The sequence below is a fragment of the Eptatretus burgeri genome, chromosome 5 (assembly GCF_056783735.1).
Source record: "Eptatretus burgeri isolate ZD-2024b chromosome 5, Ebu_testis_v1, whole genome shotgun sequence".
Lineage (NCBI taxonomy): Eukaryota > Metazoa > Chordata > Myxini > Myxiniformes > Myxinidae > Eptatretus > Eptatretus burgeri.
Window position 1 is genome coordinate 24,237,016 of NC_140965.1, and position 27,500 is coordinate 24,264,515.

Below are 27,500 nucleotides of genomic sequence, written 5' to 3' on the forward strand. Positions count from 1 at the left end.
CCCGACACGCCTGTCCAATGAGGGGAATGACACGAGACGGATCCCTCCCACCTGTGAAGAGAAAGATATAATCGAGTGTGGGACGACCCAGTGAGAGAGTCGGAGGGTTCGTTGGTTGAGGCTGAGAGGGTCTCCCTGCCGTGAATCATCGCCGGTTTTTGCCAGAGGAGCGTGCCAGCGTCCGACGCTATCCTCGGTACCTGGTGCTTGGAGCGGCATCGTGTTGCGGGTTTGAGTCTCGCCGGGCCCGATCGTCGAGAAGCGCACGAAGCGGGAAGGTCCAAGCCAGTCTCTTACCTCCAGCTCACCTTTCCTCCGAGCTGGGGGTATCAATAAAGACCCACGGGTCCATTTCTTTTGTGTGTGTGTGTGTGTGTGTGTGTGTGTGTGTGTGTGTGTGTGTGTGTGTGTGTGTGTGTGTGTGTCCGTGGGCCCCGTCTGTTAAGTAGAGCTGTTTAAGTGTTTTCTTTTCATTGTACATTTCCTTTTATTCGGTTAACTCTGCCTTCTTGCATGTTCCTCTGCCCCATTATAAATAAATACCCCTTTTGTTAAATGTTCCAGCTCGTTTCTGTGTTTCTTTCATTGGCTTGGCACAGTGTGTGTTGAGAAATAGCGAGGCAGTAAATTGTTCATTTGGACAGACTGGCCTTGGTAACCTCCGCTTGGGTTACACACGAGTAGGGTAAGAATACTGGTTCTGGCTCACTTTTCCCCATGTAAATGAATGGGGGATTTTCAGCCATGAAATTTTTCTTTTTTTTCCCCGAAAAAAATAAATCCCCTTTTTAGCCCAAGGTATATTTATTTGTCTCCCCTTTTAACCTGGAGCCTGGTGTTGGCTTAGTGGTTAGGGTGGCGGCTTGGGATCCCAGGGTCCTGAGTTCAAATCCCGTTGGCTGCTGAATTAACACCAGGGGGTTGACTCAGCCTGCCATCCTTCCGAGGTCGGCGAAATGAGTGCCAGTGTACTGGTCCCGGTGTATGCCCCGGTTAGAATAGGTGTACCATATCCCTGTGTGTCGTAAGAGGCGACCAGGGTTGGTGTCAGGAAGGGCATCCGGCCATAAAACATTGCCTCAAGAAAAAGCCAAACCCCTGCACAGCAGGGAAAATGGCTGTAAAAATGGCCATTTTTTTTATTTCCCTTTTAACCTAGGGGCTCTCTATTCAAATAGCCCATACAACAAGATAAAGATTTGTTAAAGGTGATTCGAAAGAAATATCTGAAACGCCTAAGCCCCGGGACACTCTTTATCAAATAACCAATGCATATTGTTTAGCTCACTCATTGAACCTATAAACATTTGTTCATTCTCAAATTCCTTCAATAGTTTAATTTTCTTTGCACAATAATCCCCATCTAAAATATTGAAAAACAAAACATTTGAATCTTTATATTTTTTAAGATACCCCTTTTGTGCCATTACGAAATGATAAACTTCTCTTAATGATCTCATCTGGCCACCGCCCGAGTTGCAAATCATTTTTGTACATAAACCATGCCAGAAAAAAAGTTTTGTTTCAAATGTTTTCAGTTCATGCCGTGAAAATGAGGAAGTGTTTTTTGACACGGCCGTGCTGTGTGAATGAGGAAGTGGTTTTGGACTGTCATGCTGTGAAAAAATAGGAACTATTCTGTGAGACAAGGTCTCGTGTTTATATTTTATCTCAGAACACGAACTGAAAACATTTGAATCAAAACTTTTATGGCGTGGTTTATGTCCAAAAATGATTTGCAACTCGGGCGGTGGCCAGATGAGATCATTAAGAGAAGCTTGTCATTTCCTGTGCCTACACCCAATGATTAAGCAATCTCCTCATCGTTGCTTTATAAGCGGTTCGCCAGACAAAGTTTCTGCCAGACGGGATTTTCATTTTTACAACTGAGGCATGGACGATATTTCTTCCGATGAAGCCAACAGCCCACTACAGAGTTGGTAAGTTTGTGTATGCTTTTCTCTTTGAACGATGAAGCAAATGATTGTTAATTAAATCATGATAATTCTGATATATATATATATATTTTTTCCCTGACAGGGCATTGGAAGAAATTGAGTTTACATATCACGACGTGGTTCATGAAATTAATACTCTTATTGAAGAGATCAATGATTTTAGAAGAGAATTGAAAGACATTTACAATGAGTGGCATGAAGTCTTATCACGTCCTCTCATCTCGAAGGAATTAAACCAATGGTGAGACACGTGTGTGTGCCTCTCTCTCTGTCTGTCTTTCTACCTACCTCTCTCTGCTCTTATTGAAGAGGCCAATGATTTATAATGACTGGTCTCTGATCTCGAATGAATTAAACCAATGGTGAGGCACGTGTGTGTGTGTATGTGTGTGTGTGTGCGTGTGTGTGTGTGTGTGTTGCTTTCCCTGTCTGTCTCTTCATCTATACCCTTGACTTATTATTTTTTTTTTCAGCACTATCGCACAACATCAGCTGTTGAAGCAATCTTGTACAACACATGATTTTCTGGAGGTAAATATTTCTGAATTATTATTAATATCACTCGTACAACACATGATTTTCTGGAGGTAAATATTTCTGAATTATTATTAATATCACTCTCTCTTTAGAATGTCGCCTTATGTTGGTTGCATCATTAGTTTGGACGTGGTTTTGTCAGTACACTGGAATTCATTTTATTGACCTTGAAAGGATGACAGGCTCCTGGTGTGTTAATTCAGTGGTCAACGAGGCTTATTCATATTACCATGTAATTATCTTTATAGAACCTAATTATTATCCACTTTTTGTTTCAAAACAGAATATGGTGTCTGAGTTTCGAAATCACAAGGCATCTGAAGAAGATTGCTGGGAAAGATTGTACATTCTCGCAAATGAATATTTAATATTTTCAATATTAATAAATTATATTTGTTTTGTTTACAATTACTTGATTCTGAATTACAAGAAAAGAATAAAAGAGATGTAAAGGGGGGGGGGGGGTTGGGGGGAGGGGGGTAGGTGCGCTCCCCAATGACCCATCACCCCCTCATCCCATCCCTCCCCTCCCCATGTGTGTGTGTGGGGAAGGGTGGGGGTGGGATGAGGGAGGTGGTGGGTCAAAGGTGGGGGCGCACAGGGGGATGAGGGGGTGGGGCTTGTGTGGGCGGGGCTTCGGTGGGGGCTTGTGTGGGTGGGGTGTGTGTGGGAGGGGCTTGTGTGGGCGGGGTGTGTGTGTGGGTGGCGCTTGTGTGGGTGGGGCTTGTGTGGGCGGGGGTTTATGTGGGTGGAGCTTGTGTGGGAGGGGTTTATGTGTGTGGAGTTTTTGTGTGGAGCTTGTGTAGGCAGGGCTTATGTGGGAGGGGTTTATGTGGGCAGGGTTTATATGGGCAGGGGTTTATGTGGGTGGAGCTTGTGTGGGAGGGGTGAATGTGGATGAGGCTTATGTGGATGAGGTTTGTGTGGATAAATGGATGGGTGGAGAGATGGGGGGATGGGTGGATGAGTGGAGCTTGTGTGGATGGGTGGATAATTTTTTAATTAAATAAACATGTTGTGTGTGTGGGGAACTAATTAACTAATCACTAATTATGTGAATATGATGAATATGGGTGGAGCTTGTGTGGGGTTTGTGTGTGTGGAGCTTGTGTGGAGTTTTTGTGTGGAGCTTGTGTGGGGTTTGTGTGGGGTTTGTGTGGGCGGGGCTTCGGTGGGAGGGGCGTGTGTGGGCGGAGTCAAAAAGGGGCGGAGTCAAAAATTTCAATTTATTGGAGCTTGTGGGGGTGTGTGGTGGGGTTTGTGTGGGGTTTGTGTGGGCGGGGCTTGTGTGGGCGGGGGCTTGTGTGGGTGGAGCCAAAAAGGGCGGAGTCAAAAAATTTCAATTTATCTTTGTCTTTTGTAATTCCTGTGAATAAAATGAACCTAAAATCTCTTCCCCTTCCAAATCATATATCTTATAAGTCCAAGGAACCGTATCTATTACATCAACAATTTTAAAAAGCTCGTTGGTCCATCTTTTCGTATAACCTTTTTCAAAATGAGATTTCCACCTATATATTCTTACGATATCACCAATTTTGAACTTAGGTTTTCTGACATTAATCTCTTTTTCATATTTTAATTTTGTAAATGTTTCTGATGGTTTCATATTTGTTGCCGTGTGAATCGTGTCATTATACTTATCCACAATATCCTGAATAAAAGATGACCATTGTTGTGAACCGAGTTGTGTGAATTTTTTATATAGTCTCTCTTTTAAGGTACGATTAAAACGTTCAACAACAACTGCCTTCCCTTCATTAAAGGTACTGTATAATGTAATACTGTTATTTTTTAGAAAATTCATAAATGTCTTGTTATAAAACTCCCTACCCTCATCAGTCCACAATTTTTTAGGTTTTCTCTTACTTTTATTAAATATCTTTTGGAAGGCTAACATAAGAGTATTACCTGTTTTGTTTTTTAATGGTACAACCCACGCATATCTACTCCTCAAATCAATAACGGTTAAAGCATACTTGTACCCCTTATCATTATTGAGTTCAATCAAATCAGCAGACCAGATATAATCTACTTCCTTGGAATAAACTTTCCTTCTCTGAAACTTTGTGAATATTGGTTTATGTAATTCATCAGCTAATTGCTCTTCAGTCTTAATGGCATCATTAGAGCCTATAAGTTTTTTGAATTTCCAAGTCCAAGTTTCAATTTAGCACTGATCATCTTCTTCACAATGAACCGATCAACTTTTTCTCTCAAGGTTGGATTTTGTATCAGAGACAAATTATACAACATTTCTCTATCGGCTTCATGCTTTTCTTGCAACGTTGTGGTATTCCCATAATCAATATCGTGTCTCATGCACACTTCATCAACTCTATTGATAGGCTTACTCCAGGATTTAGGATTGTCTGCCTCATCTAATCTTTTATCCAAGTTTGTGCCTGGGCCACAGAAAGAATACCCTGGAAGATGTAATTCCCTGGTATTCCAGTAGTTGTAAATTTACTTCCTGATAAAAACTTTTGGATATCTCCTCCTAGTTTGTGTTGGGAGATAAATTGATTTTTTTGAACCACACACCGAACATATACCTTTTTGTATAACCCTGTTATTTTTACTTTTAATATATGAAATATTTTTAGTATTAGTTTTCTTTTTACATTTGAGACAATAACTCATTTATTTATGAGAAAAATTCCTGCAGAGTGCAAAAACCTTTTTAGTTTCCAACATGCACATTTGAATCTTGATTTTTAAAACATAAAGAATCCTTAGAAATGCCTTCACTCTCTCCTCCATTTATTTAAGAAAAAAAAAAATGAAAAACTTGAATTAAAATCCATATCTTGTCGATGCTAATAGTCTTGTCGAAAGTATTGCAAATAGACTTGTCAATTCTTTCTTTTCCTCCTCGGTGGGTTGAGTTATTTTCTGTAATACCCTTAATCTTTTTTTAATCTCACTGGTTTCCATATTTTGATATTTATTTTGTCTCGCTCTTTCCTCCCTCTCCTCCTTCTCTTTCTTCTCCCTCTCCTCCCTCTCCTTCTCTTTCTTCTCCCTCTCCTCCCTCTCTCTCTTCTCTCTCTCCTCCCTCTCTCTTCTCTCTTTCCTCCCTCTCTCTCTTCTCCCTCTCCTCCTTCTCTCTCTTCTCTTTTTCCTCCTTCTCTTTCTTCTCCCTCTTCTCCTTTTCCTCCTCTTCCCTCTCTTCTTCAACTCCTTCCTCATCCCTTACTATCCTTGAATCGCTTACACCCCATAGAATATTATACATATATTCATCAGGATTTCTTGTTATTCCTGTATCCAAAATAATTTTTTTTACAACAGGAAACCAATAAAATTTCTTTTGAATTTCTAAAAGAGCCTTACCTTTTCTTAACTTTATAATATTTTCATTATTTAACATTCTAATTAAATCTAAAGTTGTCGGTTTATCAACATCAGCATAATGCCAATCTTTTATTGAAAATACCTCATTCTTATGTTGTAGAACATATTTATTAAAATACCGAATACCCTTTTCTTGAAGGTATGCTTGGACACAGAAATGATAATTTTCTTGAAGCCTTCTTGCTGTCATTTATGTATTAGAAATATATGTTAGAATAATATTATGGCACGAAACACCTCCCCATCTTCCCATAGTTAAATCATTTTGTATTTCCTTACTTATTATATATAATCCTGTTTTTTCTGTTTTCATGAGATAAACAAGGGCAAAACCATTATTATATTTACCCTTATTAAATTCTTTTATTTGTTGTTTACTAATCGTGGCCCCACAAAACTCATTCTCGATACCAAGTGGATAATATTCTTCCTTACGAGACTGATTTAATTGTTCCAGGTCTTCGAGGTTAATTTTAAATGACCAATTATACCCTAAATCATTCATATCATACCCCCATTGTTCTATTCTCATACAAACGATACGCCCTTCTTTATAAAAATTTATTTTAATTCGAACTGTGAATTCTGTATGACCTGGAGATAATATCAACACTTCTGTGTCTTTGGAATACACGGCTGTTTTATTTAAGGATATATATTGTGATAAATCGCTTAATCTCACCAAGTCATTCGCGTCAGTCGGGCTTGGATAATTTTTTAATTTATAAGCATTTTTCATGTTAATATTTTTGGTTATATTATATTTATGTCGTTCAGCCTGTGCCTTTGTGTAATAATTTGATAAATCAATATCCAGTTCTTGAGATACACCAAAGATAGAACCATCTTTACCAACATAAGTCATTTATATTAGATTAAAAATAATATCATAAAATTTTTTATTTTTGTTGAGTTGAAATAACACATATAGGCATAATTGGCCACAACACTTGGAATTTAATTCTTGGACTTGAAATGTTTGATAAACACCATTCTGTAAGAATTTTATGACTTCAACAGGTGGTGGAAGACCAAAACTATCAAAATAATATTTGTCTTGACTATTAAAAATACAAACCCAATGAGAACCGTTCCCATTATTATCTTCTAAGTTCATAATAATATTCTTTGTATGTTTCGGCACATTTGTTAATTCATCTCTCATACAAATAACCACATTATGAATTTTTAATTTCTTACAATATTTGACAAGTTGTAAATTTGATGTTGTATTCTTTCCAAATTCTTTCAACCACTCATCAATGCTCATTTATTTATTAGAAAGATATAATCCATTACCTCTTTTCGTTAATTTTACACCTGCTTGTGCTATAGAAGAAAGCATATCTCCAACTAGCAATCTCGCTTTATCAGGCAGACCTTCAAGTTTTTCAGCAAAATCGACAATTACACCACTTCCACTAATTTGTTTCTCCAACTCTTTGTTATGTCTTTCCAATTCTTTTTGAGCCTGGAGTTGAGCCTTCCTTTCGTTGGCAGTTTTCACCGCTGTTGAAATACCACCCGTCAATGCTCCAACCGCACTTAAACCAGCAAATAAAGGAATTAGAAATGGGAGAAATCCTCCACTCGTCTCTCTTATTGAATATTTTTTCAACATTGGTTTTGTCATTTTAATTTTAAGTGAGCCAGTGTCATTCAAGATTTTAACCTGTTCTCTTGTGAGAAAAACATCAATTCTTACTGCTCCTTTTCTCTGAATTGTATTAACGTTAATCGTACAAGGCTTTTGATTTTGAACACAAGATGATAGTTTATGAAGATTGATTTGATTAACATATACCCCAGTTGGTACTTTGCCACTCATTTATTTAACAAAAAATTATGTGAGACTAATCATCACACCATTATCTGTATTAATCTGCAATTCTGTTTCTTCCAAAAGCAAACAATATGTATCAACTTCTTCACTCTCTCCTCTTTCAATGTATAGGGAAGTATCCACTCGATTAGACTTTATAGTTTCCTTTTGAGCGCTCAGGTCAAACGCATAGATTGTATACAAACTTTTAAATGCTGTCATATCCAAAATAGGTTCTTTATTTCCATTACTTTCACACACCTTTTGGTAAGACTTGTATGCTTCAGCAAAATCATTTTTTCCCAATTAATTTCCAATCTATCTCGTGGGTAAAATGTTCCATCTAGAGAAACGCGAAGTTGTTTCACCTTAGCATTATCACTCAATGCATTATTCTTATCAGTCGCAGTATCACCATCTGGCTTTTTAAAAATCATCCACAGATATCGTGGCTTTCCTTCCAGAACACCCAAATTCCACGTGTAAGTAGTTTGATTGAGTTTAACGTGTTGACATCTTCTTTTGAGGTATGATACACTGAGTGGTTTCTTTGAGTTAAGTCTTCGATTCAACATCTCTTCTGTTTTAAGATTAGGAGTATATTCACTGATATACCAACTCATCTCCTCAATTACAAATTTATTCTGATCACCAAAAGCATTACCAACACCAAAAAGCAATCGATTTTCATTATCATTCCTTTGTAGTTGAAATCTAATTTTAAGGCCATACAGAACTTTATCATGATCACAAAATCCAAATATACCTTTAAGAGGAACTGCCACAGTAAAACTATTTTCTGCTTTTGTATCATCATTATACATTCCTTTCCTTTGAATATATCCAGGGTCTGTGTTTGTTCCCGTTGACATATCAGGAATAAAACCTTCGACAGACCCCTTTCCCATTCTATCACTGAATGTATAGAGTGTAAATTTCATCATTTCAGATACAGCAGAGACATAATCAACCGCTTCAACTTCTTGTGTTCCAATATACAAACGCACATTATCAAACATTTTCCAGAAGAAATCATTTACAAGTGTAGCGTTTGTGTTATTCCCAGCCTTAGTGAATTTAAATTTACACAACAAGAAACTTTCGGAGAGATTCAAATAGGTTTGTTGATTATTTATTTCAAAACTTTTTGTACCATTCGTATTCCAGTCTGTTCCAGTTATTGCATTTACCTTGAAGTAATCTTCTTTTTAGTGGTGTTTGAGATAATAATAGTATCATCCAAATCATAGATACTATCAATTGCTTCCATACTTGTATTTATTTAGGAAAAAAAGATGTTAAAACTTTTGAAACCCTGATCCAAGTATTTGAATTATTTTCTGTCGTTCTTGGGGGGACAACTGAGTTTTGCCTTTCTTAATTTCTTTTATTGCTTGTAATTTATGAGATTCCTTCTGGGCATCTTTTATACTCTTTACAGCACCTGCTACATTTCCCACAGCAGAAGCAGTTGAACCAATTCGATCTTTATGTTTAAGAATAGTTGAACCAATACCCATGAGAGTATCAATTATCCCATCTCCTCTAAATTGATGCCCAACACCCCTTTGTCTCTTAGGTTTATAGTATCCTCTACCAAGATACATACCTTCACCCTTGTAGTATGGGGAAAGGAACATCCCATCCCCTGTAATTATTTTATATTTTCCCAACTCGTGTTTCCTCACAATAACCATCGTATTTATTTATTGGAAAACTTCACGTAGGTGAATTCTGATAGATATAACTTCTCCATTAAAAGAAATCACACGATTATCTTGGTCGGTTATCCTAAAATTTACTCTGTGTATGGTTTTTCCTGACACAGGTAGATAAACCAAATTTTTGGGTTCCATATTGAATTTATAACCAATTGGGGTTGAGTATGCGCTGAATGAAAATATTGTATTTGTTTTTTTCCCATCATTATAAGCACCATCAATCAAATCACAGTGAATTAACACTGAATTTATTCCTGAGGATATTTGAATGACATTATCACTGTAAAACGTCCCATTAGTTTCAATCTTTTTTGAGGAGAAACCCAATAACTCTCTAAATGAATTATCAATTGTGAAATCAACCTTGTAGTTATTTTTAACTTTAATCGTTGATTTTGAAGTATGTTTTTGAATGTTTATAACAATATTTTTTGGTTCATCACCCTGTTCTTTCATAAGACGAGCAATTTCGGAAGATATTTGAGAAATCTCATATGCTCCGGGTGAGACTGTTATCGTTTTGTATCCACTTCCTGGATTATAACTAAACTTGTCATTTTTCTCGGTTATATTAAATAAGGTATTATAAGTTTCCATGGACAATAAAGATGCCTCATATTCTTTTGTTGTGTCAAGTTGTAGTGGGTATGGGAATGAAGATGTGTGGTCGCTTGTTGTGAAATTGAAACTAAGGATTGTGCTTCTCATCTTATTTAATATGAGATAAAATGTCTTTATATTGATATTTATTAATTATTTTCATGTTCATCAACTGGTCTAAAATGGCTGATGCTTCATTAAAACAATTGTTATTTCCAGCCTTCTTACTGCCTAACAACAATAACAGTCTATTAACTAATTGCGATGGGTCATTTGGAAGAAAACTAACACCTGAACCAAGGATACTTAAAGCCTGAATAATGTGTTTCTCCTTCTCATTCTTCCTACTTTTACCAGAAAGAATAACCTTATAATTTAGAGTGTTCAGCAGATCAATATATACTCTATCATCATTATTTTCCATATCCAATGGTTTATCAATATACTTTGATTCATCCCTCACAGTTGAACCTTGTCTTCCATCTTTTGTGAGAAGAAACATTAATCTTGGAGTTAGTTTAACAGGGGGTTGAGCAGAACCCAAGAACCTTAATTCATCATTAAATATCAATACCTTTTCTTGAACAAGATGAAATATTGCTGATTGTTCTGTTGGAATGAGTCCTGCTTTGGTTTTTGAATCCGCTGAATATTCATTGTTTTGAAGAGCATTCACAATATAATCAGGGGGTCGATTAATCTCTTCCAGTTGTTGAAATAAACCTTCATCATCATATTCTAATTCTCCTAAATGCTCTAATTCTTCCTCCGTCATTTGACTGAAATCTTTTAACATTTGAAGTTTTTTAGGAGTATATTCTACCGTGGGAACTGTGGAAACATCTTTCATTTTTCCTTGGGAAGTTTTTAAAAGTGGTTTAAAAAATTTCTCTTGTTTTCTTTCAAATGCTTCTTCGCCCGTTAGTTTCTGTCTGCGTTTCTTCTTTATGTCTTCCTGCTGTTTTACAACTTTTGAAACCAACTCTTGATGTTCCCTAAATCTTCTTGCTCTTTCTTTCGCATCCATTTATTTATTGAAAAATATCATTTAATATCTCATCTTGTTTCACAACAATATATTTATATTTTTCAGTCGTGTGTTTCATGTAATCCCCAAATTCCTTTTTACTACATAATGTAGAACAATTGTCTCTCCAAAAATTGTTTATATCTATTGAATTTAACTTGAATAAAATAAAAGTATTAGCATTGTTTCTGATGGAACGACGAGGAAGCTGAAAGTACGATTGACTAAGATAAATACAATTACAAGAAGAATGTCTCCCTCTTGTGTAGTAGCTGTCCATTACCGTTTGGTTTCTCTCATTAACACAATCATCAAAGATAACGAGGTTCTTTTTGGATTTATCCAAATCTTGGGGAGACGGTATATCATCCGTATTATCACTCAGAATACAAGTTATCGGTTTTGATTTCTTTTTACATCTCTGTGTATCACAAAATAGTTGTATTATATCTTCAATGTTAAAATCATTTAGGTTTTTTTGAAGTTTAAATAAACCGATTATATCTTCTTTTTGAAGACCAGCATTAAAACCTTGTGAGAGTAGTTGATACTCTGGTTGAAAACTCGACTTTGTGAAAATTATTAAATTATCATAATCTAAAAAGTTGGGAGTGAGGAGCATCTTTAAAAGTAAGCAGGTTTTTCCACATCCACTTGAACCAACTATGAGGCATCTTAATGAATTTGGGAGATTTTTATGGTTGTCAAATTTTATCTTATTTTCCCAAATAGGTAAAAAATCATTCATTTATATATTTGGAAAACAGGTTATTTAATTTATTCTTGGCTTTTTTCGAAATTCTATATTTTATCCTAAGTTCAGGTTTAATTTCAAGATAATCCATTATTTTATTTATGCAATATCTTGTGTTGATATTTCCCTGAAAATCACATCCATGAATAAGATATAACAACAATCCTTTGAACATTTCTCTAATACGTTCAGTTTCTTCCCTTGTAAGGAAAGGTGTGTTCTCACCCTCGTACTTTACATTCATTTCTCGAATCAATCTTGTAAAGTAATTCATTTTTGGTGTAAATCTAAAAGAATTATTTTCCTTTTTATATTTTTGATTATCATTAATTAGAAGATAATCACAGAATATACATTGTTTATAGGCTTTTGACTCTGTGTTTAATCCCCGTCTTTCACACGCAGGACAATTCTCAAATTTGTCATATGGAGAATCATGGAATTCAAGAGGCTCAAAATCGAATAAACTATTCATATTTATAAAGTAAAACTTTACTTAAACTGAAATTCATCTTCGATACTTTCAGAATCATCTATACTTTCATAACTATCATTTGAACACAAACTCTCGGTGCCATAACTATCGTTTGAATGCAAACTCTCGGTATCATAATCACTCTCATAATCTTCAAAATCTTCAGTTGAATATTGGCTCATTTAATTAGTAGAAAAAACATTACCATCGATATCGATATACATTTTTTCATTAACAGATTCAACTGCTACATTTTTTATATTAAAGGTAATTTTAAAATGATCCTTAACTACAATTGAACGAAATGTCATTTCACCTGATATATTAACATCCTTTATTTCATCAGGATTTATATCTTTAGGGTTGTTGAAAAAAATACAAATTTCTCCTTGCATATTACAGATGGTCTTATCTTTTCTTTCTAAAGCTTCATCCATAAGGTTTTTATTTTTTGATACCTTTTCTTGTTTCATTGCTTTTTCTAGTTTTGAATATATTGCCAGAAGGAGAGGAGAAACTTTTGTTAGAGATACCTTAATTGATGTTCTTCCAGGTATACTAAAAGCCCTTCCACTGAAGTAAATTGAAGAACTCATCATATCCACCATAATTGTTTTTATCCAATAGTTGTTATATTTATCTTTGTTCAATTTTACATCCTTGACATATTTCTCAGCATCTTTAACAAATGAAGAGATTGATTGAAACTTGTCTTTTGTGTCTTGAAACATTGTATTTATTAAGTGAAAAAGTTGGAGGATAAAATGGTTTTAAGCACAGATTCACCTGTAAAATAAACAAAATTTTCATCAAGAAAATTTTAGTTTAAGCACAGATTCACCTGTAAAATAAACGAAATTTTCATCAAGAAAATTTTAGTTTAAGCACAGATTCACCTGTAAAATAAACGAAATTTTCATCAAGAAAATTTTAGTTTAAGCACAGATTCACCTGTAAAATAAACGAAATTTTCATCAAGAAAATTTTAGTTTAAGCAAAGTTTTATTATATAAATATGGTGAATACAACATACTGCGATGTTTGTAATCACGAATATAAACATTATAGAAAACACCTCCGAACCAACAAACACACATTTAATCTATTTCACAAAATATCCCCTCTTGAGTTGGAAAGAAAACATTGTGATACCTGCTCAAAGGATGTTTTGAAGAGTAGTTATAATAGGCATCTTCAATCACAAAAACACAAGAAAAATGAGTTTAAAGTAAAGGGAGACTATTATATTGAAAACACTGATGGGGCATTTAAAGGGCATATAAAAATCAGGATTTTTCAATTTGGAGAACCCGGTCCATCATCAATAGTTGAATCAATTGAAATGGTGAAACCTGATGTTGAAAAATTTATTAAAAAGACATTAAAAGAAATGAAAACTTTAAAGTTTTATATGGGAGTGAAAATGAATATGAAAAGACAAGATGAAGAACAAACTCCTTATATGAGGACAGATCTTCATTTTATAACATCATTTCAAGATTTTTTGAATAGTGGGGTTTATGAAGAACTATCAAGACAAGAGGAGGATGTTGATAATACAGTGGTAGGAAGTGGATTCAATATTAAAAAAATCATCTTTTTAGATATACACATTCTAAAATCAAACCCTCTTAAAGCTTCTTCTTATATTGAATTACCAAAAGAAATAAAACGAAAGAAGGCAGTTGTTAATATTAAGAATAATGATAATAAATGTTTTCTCTGGTCTGTTCTTGCTCACTTACATCCACCAAAATGTAATTCAGAAAGAGTAAAACAATATATGAAATATGAGAATACCTTGGACATTAAAGATTTTAATTTCCCAATGCCACTAACAGATATTCCTAAATTTGAGAAAAAGAATAATCTTTCTATTAATGTATATGGATTAACGGATACAAACAAAGTTCAAATATTAAAAATTTCAAACAACTATAAAAATGAAGAAACACACATTGATCTTTTATATTTTAGTGTTGGAAAGAATTCACATTACACATACATCAATAATTTATCAAGATTAATCTCTTCTCAGGTATTCAGAACAGCAAACAAAATATATCCTTGTAAGCGATGTCTTAATTCATTTCATACAAAAGAACGATTAGAACAACATTCAAAATATTGTAGTAATCATAAATCAGCTGTAATTACAATGCCTAAACCTGGTGAAAAGATTTCTTTTGAAGATTATAATAAATCTATCATGCACCCATTTGTGATATACGCTGATTTTGAGTGTATCCTTAAAAGATAAATACTGCTTCTCCTAATCCAAAAGAACCATATACAAATAAATATCAAAAACATATTCCTTGTGGTTTCTGTTATTATATCAAATCATCTGTTGGAGAAAAGTATAATAAACTTGAACAGTATAGTGGAAAAAATGCTTCACAAGAGTTTGTAAAACGATTAGAAAAGGATTGTATAAGACTAACTAAATTAATGAAAGAAACAAATGAACCGATGAAATTAACCATAGAAGAAAAATTAGAATTTAGAAAGAACAATATCTGTCATATTTGTGAGGAGGAAATTGAGGAGTCTAAAGTTAGGGATCATTGTCATCTTACTGGTAAATATAGAGGTCCCGCTCATTCCTGTTGTAATCTTAATTATAAATTACCTTCTTTTATTCCAGTCTTTCTTCACAACAGCGCCAACTATGATACACATCTATTTATAAATGAACTTTCAAAAACACCAGGGAATATTTCTGCCATAACAAACACAAGTCAAAAGTATATTTCATTTACAAAAATGATATTCACAAAACCTATAACTCGTATAAGGTTTCTTGATTCTTACAAGTTTATGGGAACGCCACTAGCCAACCTCGCATCAAATCTAAGCTCCACGGGCTCTTTTCCAAATCTTAATTCATTCTTTCCAAAAGAGGAAATTCTAACTAAAGAGGAAATTCAGATTAAAGAGAGAATTCAAAGTAAAGAGGAAATTCTAATTAATGGGGAAATGAATGAAGAAATTCTTACTGAAGATGAAATTCTAATTATACACAAAATTCGAACAAAGAATGAAATTCTAACTAAAGAGGAAATTCTGATTATAGATGAAATTCTGATTAAAGAGGGAATTCTAACTAGAGAGGAAATTGAAACAAGGAATGAAATTCAAAGTAAAGAGAAAATTCTTACAAGTAAGGGAATTTATCCTTATGGTTATATGGATTCATTTATGAGATTTAAAGAAACACAACTTCCTTCAAAAGAAAGTTTCTATAATAACCTTTATGAAGAAGAGATAAGTGATAAGGAATATAAACACGCACAAGAAATTTGGAAAATATTTAAGATAAAGAACCTTGGAGAATATCATGATTTGTATCTAAAAACAGATGTTTTATTGTTAGCTGATGTGTTTGAAGCTTTTAGATCACTCTGTCATAATAAAAATTGTTATGGATTAGATCCTGCCCACTATTTCACAGCTCCTGGTTTAGCTTGGAGTGCAATGTTGAAAATGACAAAACAAGATATAGATTTAGTCAGTGATGTAGATATGCTTTTGATGATTGAGAAGTCTAAGAGAGGTGGAATATCACAAGTATGTTCAAAAAGATATGCTAAAGCAAATAATAAATATCTTCCAAATTATGAGAGTGAAAAAGATAGTAATTATTTGATGTACTTTGATGCTAATAATTTGTATGGATGGGCAATGTCTCAATCTCTGCCTTATGGTAAATTAGAGTGGGTGGAAGAAAAGGATTATGAAAAGGCTTTGATGAATATTGTTATTTCTTCTCAAGAGAAATTGAATGACAAAGAAGAAGGTTATTATTTTGAAGTTGATTTGAAGTACCCGAGTGATCTTCATAATAAGCATAAAGACCTTCCTTTTGCATGTGAGAAAGAAACCCCAAAGAAAGAATGGTTCAGTGATTATCATAAAAGTTTTAATATTAAAGGCAAATCAACAGAAAAGTTATTAACAACATTCTATGATAAAGAGGGATATGTTTTGCATCAAAGGAACTTGAGACAATATTTATCTGCTGGGTTGAGAGTGTTTAAATTTTAAAACTCTATGAATTTTAGCTAAAGTCCTTGGATGAAAAAGTATATTAAATTCAATACAGATATGAGAACAAATACAAAAGTAAAATTTGAAGGGGAATTCTATAAATTGATGAATAATGCTGTCTTTGGAAAGACAATGGAGAATGTTAGAAACAGGCAAAACATTAGATTTGCAACATCTTGGAAAGAAGCTTCTAGATTGATAAATAAACCAAGTTTTGAGAGAGAAGAGGTTTTTTCAGAGAACTTTTCTGCTATTCATATGAAAAAGGAAAGTATTGTCATGGATAAACCAATTTATATTGGAACAGCAGTTCTTGATTTATCAAAGATATTGATGTATGATTATTTGTATAATGATTTAAAGAAAGAGTATGGTGAAAATGCTTCATTGTTGTATATGGACACCGATAGTTTTATTCTAGATCTAAAAACTGACGATGTTTATAAGGATATGAAGAAAAACATTGGAGTATATGATACAAGTAATTTTAGTAAGAAGAGTGAGTTATTTTCAAAAAAGAATGAAAAGGTTATTGGCAAGTTTAAGGATGAGTTGGGTGGAAAAGTAATGAGTGAGTTTATTGGATTGAGAGCAAAGGCATATGCTTATAAGTATGGTGATCAGATTGATAAAAGGTTAAAGGGAATAAAGAAATATGTAATAAAGAAATCAATAACTTTTAGAAATTATTATAATTGTTTGATGAATAAGAAAGAAGAATATAGGAAAATGAATACAATAAGAAGTTATAAACATAAGATATATAGTGAAGAAGTAAATAAAAAGGCATTAGGAGCCTTTGATGATAAGAGATTTATTTTAGATAATGGAATAGATTGTGTTCCATATGGATATTGTATGATAGAGTATATAAAATAGATTGTGTTCCATATGGGTATTGTATGATAGAGTGAATAGAATAGATTGTGTTCCATATGGACACAAGTTTTAACGATGGGAAGATGGGTTAGGGTTTTTAAGGGCTTCCGCCGCGTTTTTCACAATATATAAATGGTCGAACCAAGTATTAGTCAAACTAAAGAGTGGAGAAAATCTCAGTCTTGGTATATAAATGGAAAACATAATGAATGTGAAAAATATCAAATAAGTCTTATTGAAAAAATATCTAAAACAAAGGTAAATAAAACAAATATGCGAATCAATTTAAAAACCAATAAGTTAGAGGATGTAAAGAAAATAATAAATATGTTTGAATGGACTGAAAAATTTGATGGTTATCAATTGAACAATGGAAAAATAATTTACTACAATATCAAAATGATATGCAACTCAGGAGGTGGTCAGATGAGATCATTAAGAGAAGTTTATCATTTCGTAATGGCACAAAAGGGGTATCTTAAAAAATATAAAGATTCAAATGTTTTGTTTTTCAATATTTTAGATGGGGATTATTGTGCAAAGAAAATTAAACTATTGAAGGAATTTGAGAATGAACAAATGTTTATAGGTTCAATGAGTGAGCTAAACAATATGCATTGGTTATTTGATAAAGAGTGTCCCGGGGCTTAGGCGTTTCAGATATTTCTTTCGAATCACCTTTAACAAATCTTTATCTTGTTGTATGGGCTATTTGAATAGAGAGCCCCTAGGTTAAAAGGGGAAATAAAAAAATGGCCATTTTTACAGCCATTTTTCCCTGCTGTGCAGGGGTTTGGCTTTTTCTTGAGGCAATGTTTTATGGCCGGATGCCCTTCCTGACACCAACCCTGGTCGCCTCTTACGACACACAGGGATATGGTACACCTATTCTAACCGGGGCATACACCGGGACCAGTACACTGGCACTCATTTCGCCGACCTCGGAAGAATGGCAGGCTGAGTCAACCCCCTGGTGTTAATTCAGCACCCAACGGGATTTGAACTCAGGACCCTGGGATCCCAAGCCGCCACCCTAACCACTAAGCCAACACCAGGCTCCAGGTTAAAAGGGGAGACAAATAAATATACCTTGGGCTAAAAAGGGGATTTATTTTTTTAGGGGAAAAAAAAGAAAAATTTCATGGCTGAAAATCCCCCATTCATTTACATGGGGAAAAGTGAGCCAGAACCAGTATTCTTACCCTACTCACACGGTAACGACTCGTCCCGCTCGAGGTCTGTCGAGGGTGTGAATTCCCTGGTAGCTTTGCCGCGTGGGTAATTAGATATATTGAAGTTTGGCAATTGACCCTACTCCACTCGCTCGAATTATTGGCAATTCATGGTCCTGCAAGGGACCCATGCCTTTCGGACTTATCCGAGGGTCACGACCTAAATTCCGCAGTGTTCGGTGGAGCCGACTCTACTGCTCCCTCTAGCGGTCGTGCTCGCCACCGATACCTGGCCCCACAACAATACGTCTGCACTGTGAGGGATGAAACGCCTGTAAAAAATTTCATAAGGCCAAGAAACTCCCTCAACTTGCACAGTGATGTGGGTGCAGGAGAGGCTTGTATGGTCTTGACTTTCTCCTCCAGTGGATAGATACTATGTTTGGGTGCAACGTGGCCGAGGAAGGTGAGTGACAGCACCCCAAGCTAGTTGCTGGGATTGATGACAATTCCATACTTAGCAAGGTGCTCGAAAAGTAATCGGAGGTGTGTCTCGTGTTCTTCCTCTGTGGCGCTTGCTACCTGCAGATCATCAAGGTAAGTGTAGACGAAAGGGAGACGACAGATGACATCATTGATCAACCTGCAAAACGTCTGCACAATATTACACAACGCGAGACCAAAAGGTGTTGTGATGTCTGTTTTGTGTATGTCAGTCGGCTCCACTGGTATTTGGTGATATGTTGTAATGAGGTCTATCTTGAGGAAAACACATTCACCTTCGAGGGAGGATGAAAAATCCTGCAAATGGGAAATTGGATAGCGATCAGGAACGGTGCGTTCGTTAAGTGCACAGTAGTTACCATAGGGCTGCCAGTCACCCGGTGATTTCTTCGGTAGCATATGCAAGGAGGAAGACCAGTTGCTGTCAGATTGTCGTATGATGCCGAGTTCAAGCATCTGCTCAAACTCTGACTTGGCGATTTTCAGACGATCTCCATCGAGACGCCGTGGTCGTGCTGCAACTGGAGGTCCACGAGTTACTATGTGGTGAGTGGTTGAGTACTTGATCTCACTATCCCTGTGTACTAGATGAGCAATATCTGGGTGTTCACGAAGGAGGGTATCATGATGTGAAGGAGTTGTAGCTTTCACTAACATGGGGCTCGTGGAGGGTGTATGGTTGATGATTCCCCACACAGTAACAGTAAGGCTAGTCATGGTGTCATTGAGCTTGTTATGTTTGACATCCACTGGAAGGCCAAACCGGCAAAGAAAATCAGCCCTGATGATGGGTTTTGGCAACAGAGCAACTATGAATACCCATCGAAATACTCGCCACAGTCCAAGATCCAGCGCTAAAGATCTCTCCCCCCCCCCCCCCCCATATGTGTTGATGGGTGAGTAATTCATTGCCTCCAGCTGGATTGATGTAGGCTGGCCTTTGCTTTTGTGAAAAGATGGTAAAATACTTCAGCACCAGTATCCACTAAATTTAAGATCATCGGCATCTCCTGCAATGAAGCTGAGTCTTTGGGCCTCTCACTCAATCACCGCAGGTTGGTCGGTGGTCTTTCTCTCTTTTACCGACTCCTCTCCAGCCTTGCCCCCCCTGCTCTCTCTGCGATTTGTCCCCACCACATTTCCACAGGGCGCTCAAGGTCCGCCAACAACCCCCTTCTGGTAAAACTACCAAAATCACGAATCACTGCTCATCTTCACTCTTTCATTCCTCTTTTTTCCCGCCTTTGGAATAAACTTCCTCACTCTATTCTTTCACATTCTTCCCTTCAGGCTTTCAAAACAGCTGTTCTCCACCACCTCTTATCTTCCCCCATCCAAATCCTCGATCTTTTCTACCCCCGATAATCCACCCAAGCCCACTTCCTTCATTTCTCCTGCTTTCCTTCCTGAAAGTCCCTGAAATGTCCATCTTCTCTTCGCCATGTTCCCCGTCCCATCCCCATCCCTCTCCCTTCCACAGTTCACCTAATGTGTCTGTTCCCCATTGTTTTGTCCCTTCCACTCCCGCCCCTCTTGTCTCATGCCTCCTTGCTGTGAGTTGTGTGTTAGCTCTCATACGAGCCTCGACCAAGGTATACAAAAAAAAAACCAAAAAAACCTGGTACCTGTTCCCTCGTCGGTTATGTAGAAAAGGGGACGAGATGTGTCACTGCCAGACTGACTTGTTACCGCTAGTCACTAGCGTTGGAGTTTCCTCCTCCAAAGGACAGGACTGGTATGAGCATGGAGTGATGCATTTGTGAATCTTTAATCCAAGCTTCCAATGGTACTAGCACATGGGTTCAGCGTGTTGGTGAGCGCTTGAGCTGGGATTGTGTCCTCTTGATCGATTTCTAGATAGACCACACCCTATGCTTCTCCTCCTCTCCCTTTCCTCCTGTATTTGTGTCATGAGAGCTTGTACCTGTCTGGTAAAGTTCTCAACCTGGGTGGCCAAGGTGCGGACTTGGTCTGGTTGAGTTGCAAGTTGCTGTTGAGGTTTTAAAATGGCTCCGATATGCGTCGTGGAGGACAAAGGAGAAGAGACTTCTCTGATCTTGTCGGCGAGGTCCACCAATTGCTCGATCTCAACAATTGCTCGATTTTACTCTGCAGCTGAAGTGGGCCTGATGAGCTCAGCCTTGAGTTTGGCATAACGTTCCGAGGCTGGAGGAGCAATTTGGAGATCCCTCACATCTTGCGCTATTTGTGGCTGGAGAGACCAAACAACATAGAGGTGAAGCGTGTATTCTCGGTGGTGACATGACTGGTCAGAAACTGCACTTCAACTTGCGCAAACCACAAAGTGGGATCGGTGGACCAGAAGGGAGGGAGTTTAAAACTAACGGCTCCTACTGGTGACAGTGGGTAGCTTAGCAGATGCACCTTGGTGGACGTCATCGTTGCACGTAACTTTGACAGACATGACAACAAGTAATCACGTCGGGGTCACCAATAGAGAAAATGGAGTTGTCGACTTCTACTCACCGCTAAAGGTGGTTGATGACTTTGTCCAGTCTGAGCGGTGTCCCATAAGCCTTTAAGCTTGAGTGCGGGTGAATACAGGTCACAAGTTCAATAAGAAGCAAGAAACGGTGCATCACTTGTGGGCGAATCAGGCGTCGTGTCCACAAAATAATATGATCCACTCAGTGACTCGGGTGTCATCAATGGGCAATGCACGTAGGAATAAGCTGCTCACTAAAAAGGGTGCGATTATCGTAGTCCCACGGTTGAAAGGAATGAAAACCCACTGAAGATAGAGTCACGACGTGTCACGTGATACGAAGCTCTGTGAGTCGAGAGGAAATGCGTCGTTGAACATGGAGCTGCGAATGCGGTTTTACTCCAGTGAACTCCAGTGAACTTTTGTTTAACTCCAGTGAACTTTTGTTTAACTCCAGTGAAACTCAAGTCTGTGAGTTATTTCCACGAAGGTGTAAAATGTGAACTGCCAGACAGGAAAGCGGTCACTCTTCCGTTTAAACCTTCCCCAATGTCCGTCCCACGAGAGGGAGGTTCAAGAACTCGATAGTAGTGTGGGGAAAAATGATTGGTTGGAAAGCAGATGAGTAAACCACGCCTACACTACTGCCATTGGTTGGACAAGGAAATGGAACAAAGTTCATGATGTAAACGTACTAACAAGTTGGCACCGATGAAAAGTACACAACAAACTCAAACAAACCCACTGTCTGGGAAAACTGCAAATTTTTGTGAACACCTACTAAATATATGGCTCATTGAGTCCGATTTTGAGGAGGGTTTCTTCATCATCCACCTCCTCCCCGTGAGACGGACCTGCTTTTCAGTGACGACCAGGTGTCCATCTGGATCATTCAGCTTTTCTTGGTTCCTGGAGGGAGGCATTCGGTGTTTAGTCTTGGTGACCGTGGTGTCCCGCTTTGTTTTCATTATCTATCTATAATTCCAGCACTGTGTGTGTGTCTGTGTGTCTGTGACCGCTGTTTCTTGCCAACCACCAGTGCGATCTCATTGAAACTTGCCAGGTATATTTCTGGGGACCTGAGGATGTGCCTTTTCAAGGTTTGATATTAATCGGACAAGTGGTTCCCAAGTTATGGCCATTTATTTACCAACCAATGACAAGACACGTTGCGTGGGCGTGGCCGATGGGGGAAGGGAAGGTCAGTCACGTTCCCCATTACAGGTTACAACGTACGGACTTCCGGAGAGTGATGACTTCGTGTATTCTAATAAATTCTCGATTTCTTATGCGCATTTATAGATAAACACAATGCCCCAAGTTATGATCGTTTTCATATTAGACGGTGCATAAATTTCGGTAACATCAGAGTGCTGGTGTGCTCCGAACCAGGAAGTAATTTTTTTTCCTCTCTTCTCTTCTCTTTTTGTTTTTCCTTGCGACGACATTGCCAAAAGGCAAAATACGTTGGCGCTAATTGAATAATTGGCCATTAAAACTAAATTGCGAATAATGGTAACTGCGATATGCGAACCTCCGGGCAACGCACGTACGGGCACGCGAGAGCGAAGAAACGGCCTGTGTGGTTGTTGTTTCTTGCTCGCGGTTTGAATATTTATTAATTAATTAATTAATTTTTTTATATTTTTTTACGGGCACGTACTAGTTTCGTAAACGGACGGAGAAAATTTTACAACACTCAAATCTTTCTTCATCTGACTTTAGGGCAATAAGAAAGAACCTGTCCATTTATTACGAACGCACTAACAGTGGAAAATTGAGAAAAGGAAAAATATGAGTGAGAGAGCAAAGAAGAGTTCAACTTGGATATATCAAGGGCTTGTATTGGTAAAACAAGCTACTGTGCAACACGCTTTTGTCGTACAAAACACGCCCACGGATCGTGTGAAACCACGCCCACCACACGATGAACCTGCCTCCTTGCGTCGAAAGACACGCCCACGATTTAAGGGAAACACGCCCACGGATCGTCTTAAACCACGCCCACGGATCGTCTGAAACCACGCCCACCACGCGATGAACCTGCCTCCTTGCGTCGAAAGACACGCCCACGATTTAAGGGAAACACGCCCACGATTGCACGAAAACACGCCCACTAAGGGAGGAACACATCTTCGAGCACGCAAAACACGCCCACGATGGCACAAAACGCGCCTCCGAAACATATTAAACACGCCCACGACGTCTGAAACACGTAGGCGGAATGACGTCATTTTCCTCTCTCTTTCGCTTTAATTTCCAAACAATTTTCATCCATACCGTTTTCGTTTGCATGCTTGGAGACTTCTTATGGGCTCGGAAGAAATGACGAAATATTGTGAAGTAAAATGAAACAGTTGAGTTTCTCTCAGAAAGGAAGATGGCTGAGAGAAAAGAGCGAGGAAGGTAGTGTGTGACGGCAAGAGAGAGGGAGAGGGAGAGGGTGAGGGAGAGGGAGAGGGAGAGGGAGAGGGAGAGGGAGAGGGAGAGAAGGAGGAGGAGGAGGAGGAGGAGGAGGAGGAGGAGAGGTAAAAAGGGAAAGAGCGAAAGGTTGGGCCACAGAGGAAGACAAACGAAGACTGTCGTGATGGCCGCTCACAAGCCTGTGGAGTGGGTAAATGCTGTGATACAACGCTTTGACGAGCAGGTCTGCGCCGAAGGCCCGTTATGATCCCTCCTCTCTTTTATCTATTTTTGCATCCTGATGCTCTTTCTTAAACTCTTCACACAGATCTTTGCACATTTGTCTTTGATTGCTTGCAATTGGGAGTGTCGTGATGGTGGATGGAGCAAATCTGTGGGAAGATAGGAAGCAACAGGAGTAGTGAGATCCTGACGTTGTGAGAGGTGCTGCGCCGGCACCCGCAGGCTCATGACCCTCGAGCGCCGCCGCGACCCCCTGACGCCGTGTGCGCCGCCGAGACCCCCCTGGCGCCGCCGCGACCCCCTGACACCACGCGCGTGCACCGCCGCGACCCCCTGACGCCGTGTGCGCCGCCGCGACCCCTTGGCGCCGCTGCGACCCCCTGACGCCAAGTGCACGCGCCGCTGCGACCCTCTGGCACCGCCGCGACCCTCTGGCACCGCCGCGACCCCTTGGCGCCACCGCGACCCCCTGACGCCAAGTGCATGCGCCGCTGCGACCCCTGGCACCGCCGCGACCCCCTGACACCACGCGCGTGCACCGCCGCGACCCCCTGACGCTGTGTGCCCCGCCACGACCCCCTGGTGCCGTGCGCCGCCAGGTGCCGCAACCCCCTGACGCCAAGTGCATGCGCCGCCGCGACCTCCTGGCACCGCCGCGACCCCTTGGCGCCTCCGCGACCCCCTGACGCCAAGTGCATGCGCCGCTGCGACCCTCTGGCACCACCGCGACCCCTTGGTGCCACCGCGACCCCCTGGCACCGCTGCGACCCCTTGGCACCGCCGCGACCCCCTGACACCACGCGCATGCATCGCCGCGACCCCCTGATGCCGTGTGCCCCGTCACGACCCCCTGGTGCCGCGCGCTGCCGCGACCCCCCCCCGGTGCCGCAACCCCCTGACGCCAAGTGCATGCGCCGCCGCGACCTCCTGGCACCGCCTCGACCGCTTGGCGCCGCCGCGACCCCCTGGCGCCAAGTGCATGCGTCGCTGCGATCCTCTGGCACCGCCGCGACACACTGGCACCGCCGCGACCCCTTGGCGCCGCCGCGACCCCCTGACGCCGTGTGCGCCACCGCAACCCCCTGGTGCCGCGTGCCGCCACGACTCCCTGGTGCCTTGAGCATGCGCCGCCACCCCTTGGCGCCGCACGTGTGCACTGGTGCGACCCCATGGCGCTGCGTGCGTGCTCCCATGCGACCCCCTGGCGCCGAGCGTGTGCGCTGCCGCGACCCCCTGGCGCCGAGCGTGTGCGCTGCCGCGACCCCCTGGCGCCGAGCGTGTGCGCTGCCGCGACCCTCTGGCACCGTGCGCGTGCTCCTATGCGATCCCCTGGCGCCTTACGCGTGCGCCACCGCGACCCTCTGGCGCCGCACGCGTGCGCCGGTGCGACCCTCTGGCGCTGTGCGCGTGCACCAGTGCGACCCTCTGGCGCCGTGCGCATGCGTTGGTGTGACCCTTTGGCGCCGCGCGTGTGCTCCGGTGCGACCCTCTGGCGCCGCACACGTGCTCCAGTGCAACCCTCTGGCGCCACGCGCGTGTGCCGCCACGACCTTCTGGCGCCACCGCGACCCTCTGGCGCCGCGCGCGTGCGCCGGTGCGACCCTCTGGCGCTGCACGTGTGCTCCGGTGTGACCCTCTGGCGCCGTGTGCATGCGTTGGTGCGACCCTTTGGCGCCGCGCGTGTGCTCCGGTGCGACCCTCTGGCGCCGCACGCGTGCTCCGGTGCGACCCTCTGGCGCCGCGTGCATGCGTTGGTGCGACCCTTTAGCGCCATGCGTGTGCTCCGGTGCGACCCTTTAGCGCCGCACGCGTGCTCCGGTGCGACCCTCTGGCGCCGCACGCGTGCTCCGGTGTGACACTCTGGCGCCGTGCGCATGTGCCGCCACGACCTTCTGGCGCCGCGTACGTGCCACACGACACTGTGGCGTCATGCGCTCCTTGTGCGCTGAGCCATGTCTCGCATCTGCCGTGACCTGCATCCACCATCTTACGGGCGTCGAGCGTGTGCCCTTCTCCACGTCCCATGGGTGCTGTGCACATCACCATGGCCTGCATGCGCCGTGACCCTCGAGGGCCGTTTCCCATGGGCATTGTGCACATGCTCATTGCAATATGTGGGCGCCACGCTGCAGGAGTGGTGTGTGGGTGCTTTGCTGCGGAAGCATTGCGCGTGTGTGCCTTGCGCTGACCTACGGGCGCTTTGTGTGCCTTGCTATGTACCGCATGCACCACAACCCATGGTTGCCACACACCTCGCCGCGACCCGCGTTCGCAGCGCTTCCGGCGGGTATGTGTGCACGGTCACGCACCTGCCTGGGTACGGTGTGCACATGCGGTCTCCATTGGCTGATGTTTGTGCACCTGTGCACCATTGGCCAGGGCTTGCGTGCATGCCGCTGACCGGGGTTGATGCATTCATGGATTGTGGTGGTTACCATGCACATCAGTTGTGGTTACTGCACGAAAGAGGCATGGTTGCCGCTTACGTGGGTTGTGGTTACTCTGCACATGACCCTTGGGCCTTTGTTGGAAGGTATCAGGACTGTTGCTCATTGCTGGATTTCTTCTTCTCTTCTTTCCATTTCATTGACATTTGAATGTTTTTGGGTGTTTTTGTTTTTTTTCCCCCCACTCCTGTGAAGATCACCTGAACTGGGTCTGTGTGTGAGTTTTTGTGCAAAGTTAATGCAACATCCCCTCTGTGTATTTATTTATTTTCCTTTTTTTTCACCAAAGTGTTACTTCCGAACCCAACCCCCAACATCCCTGTGTTTGATTTATCCATTTATTGAGTTATCGATTTATTTACTTTCTCCCTTTTACAGTTGCCTATGCGAACTGGGCAGGTGAGTGGGCATAGCAAGGTGGGGCTAGAACACAGCAAAGAGTGTTTGGTCATCATTTCGCAGCACAAGTTCAGCCTGGTGGCGAGCGGCCTCACGACCATCCTCAAAACCGTCAACCATGCAGTAAGGACTCTCGTTGCGTGAGATGAATGGTGTGTTCCAGTGTGAGTCCTCACGACTTTGCTTCGCTTGGAGTGATGCGATTGAGTGTTGTTGCTTTTTCTTGTTCTCTTGGGAAATCGAATACATTCCTGGTGAAGATTAAATTGGAAGATTTTTTTTAAAAGGCATTTTAAAAATGGTCGCCCTTTTTAGCATTCCCATTGAGTGCATAACTCGTGATGCTCGGTTACCAGATTGAAATATCTTTCACGATGTTCTTTTGTCCATTGTTGACTCGCTTCGCTTTTATATTTCATGAACTTATCGATTACGGATGCCTCCAACCATCAGAGCGTTTTGGTTACCTCTGCCACCGGAGGTGTACGGAGGTTATGTTTTTACTCCTGTCTATTTGTCTGTCTGTCTCTGTCTGTGAGCAGGATATCTGAAAAAGTTATGGACGGATTCGGATGAAATTTTGTGGACAGGTTGTGTTGGTAACAAGGATGAATTGAATTGATTTGATTTTGTTGAAGATCGGGAACCAGATCTGAAATGTTTTAGTGATTCTTCAATACTGAGAGATAGGGCCAAGAACGATATA

The 27,500-nt window shown here is 40.4% G+C and overlaps 2 protein-coding genes and 1 long non-coding RNA gene across 13 annotated transcripts in view; 2 read left to right on the top strand and 1 right to left on the bottom strand.

The window, feature by feature from the left end:
- LOC147026073 (uncharacterized) overlaps positions 1 to 27,500 on the top strand; it is a 390,674-nt gene that overhangs the window by 268,929 nt on the left and 94,245 nt on the right. The window lies entirely within an intron of this gene.
- NF1 (neurofibromin 1) overlaps positions 1 to 27,500 on the bottom strand; it is a 244,393-nt gene that overhangs the window by 132,465 nt on the left and 84,428 nt on the right. The gene's annotated exons all lie outside the window — the stretch shown is intronic.
- Positions 23,514 to 27,500, top strand: part of LOC147026079 (neurofibromin-like) — a 16,905-nt gene continuing 12,918 nt past the window's right edge. Inside the window, exons 1-2 of one of the 3 annotated variants that reach the window (XM_085881113.1) lie at positions 23,514 to 23,962; positions 26,774 to 26,917. In XM_085881113.1, coding sequence (XP_085737239.1) covers positions 26,780 to 26,917 — 138 coding nt within the window. In that variant the 5' untranslated portion in view covers positions 23,514 to 23,962; positions 26,774 to 26,779. The remainder of the gene's footprint in view (positions 23,963 to 26,773; positions 26,918 to 27,500) is intronic. The other 2 variants (XM_085881112.1, XM_085881110.1) reach the window with 2 other exon arrangements.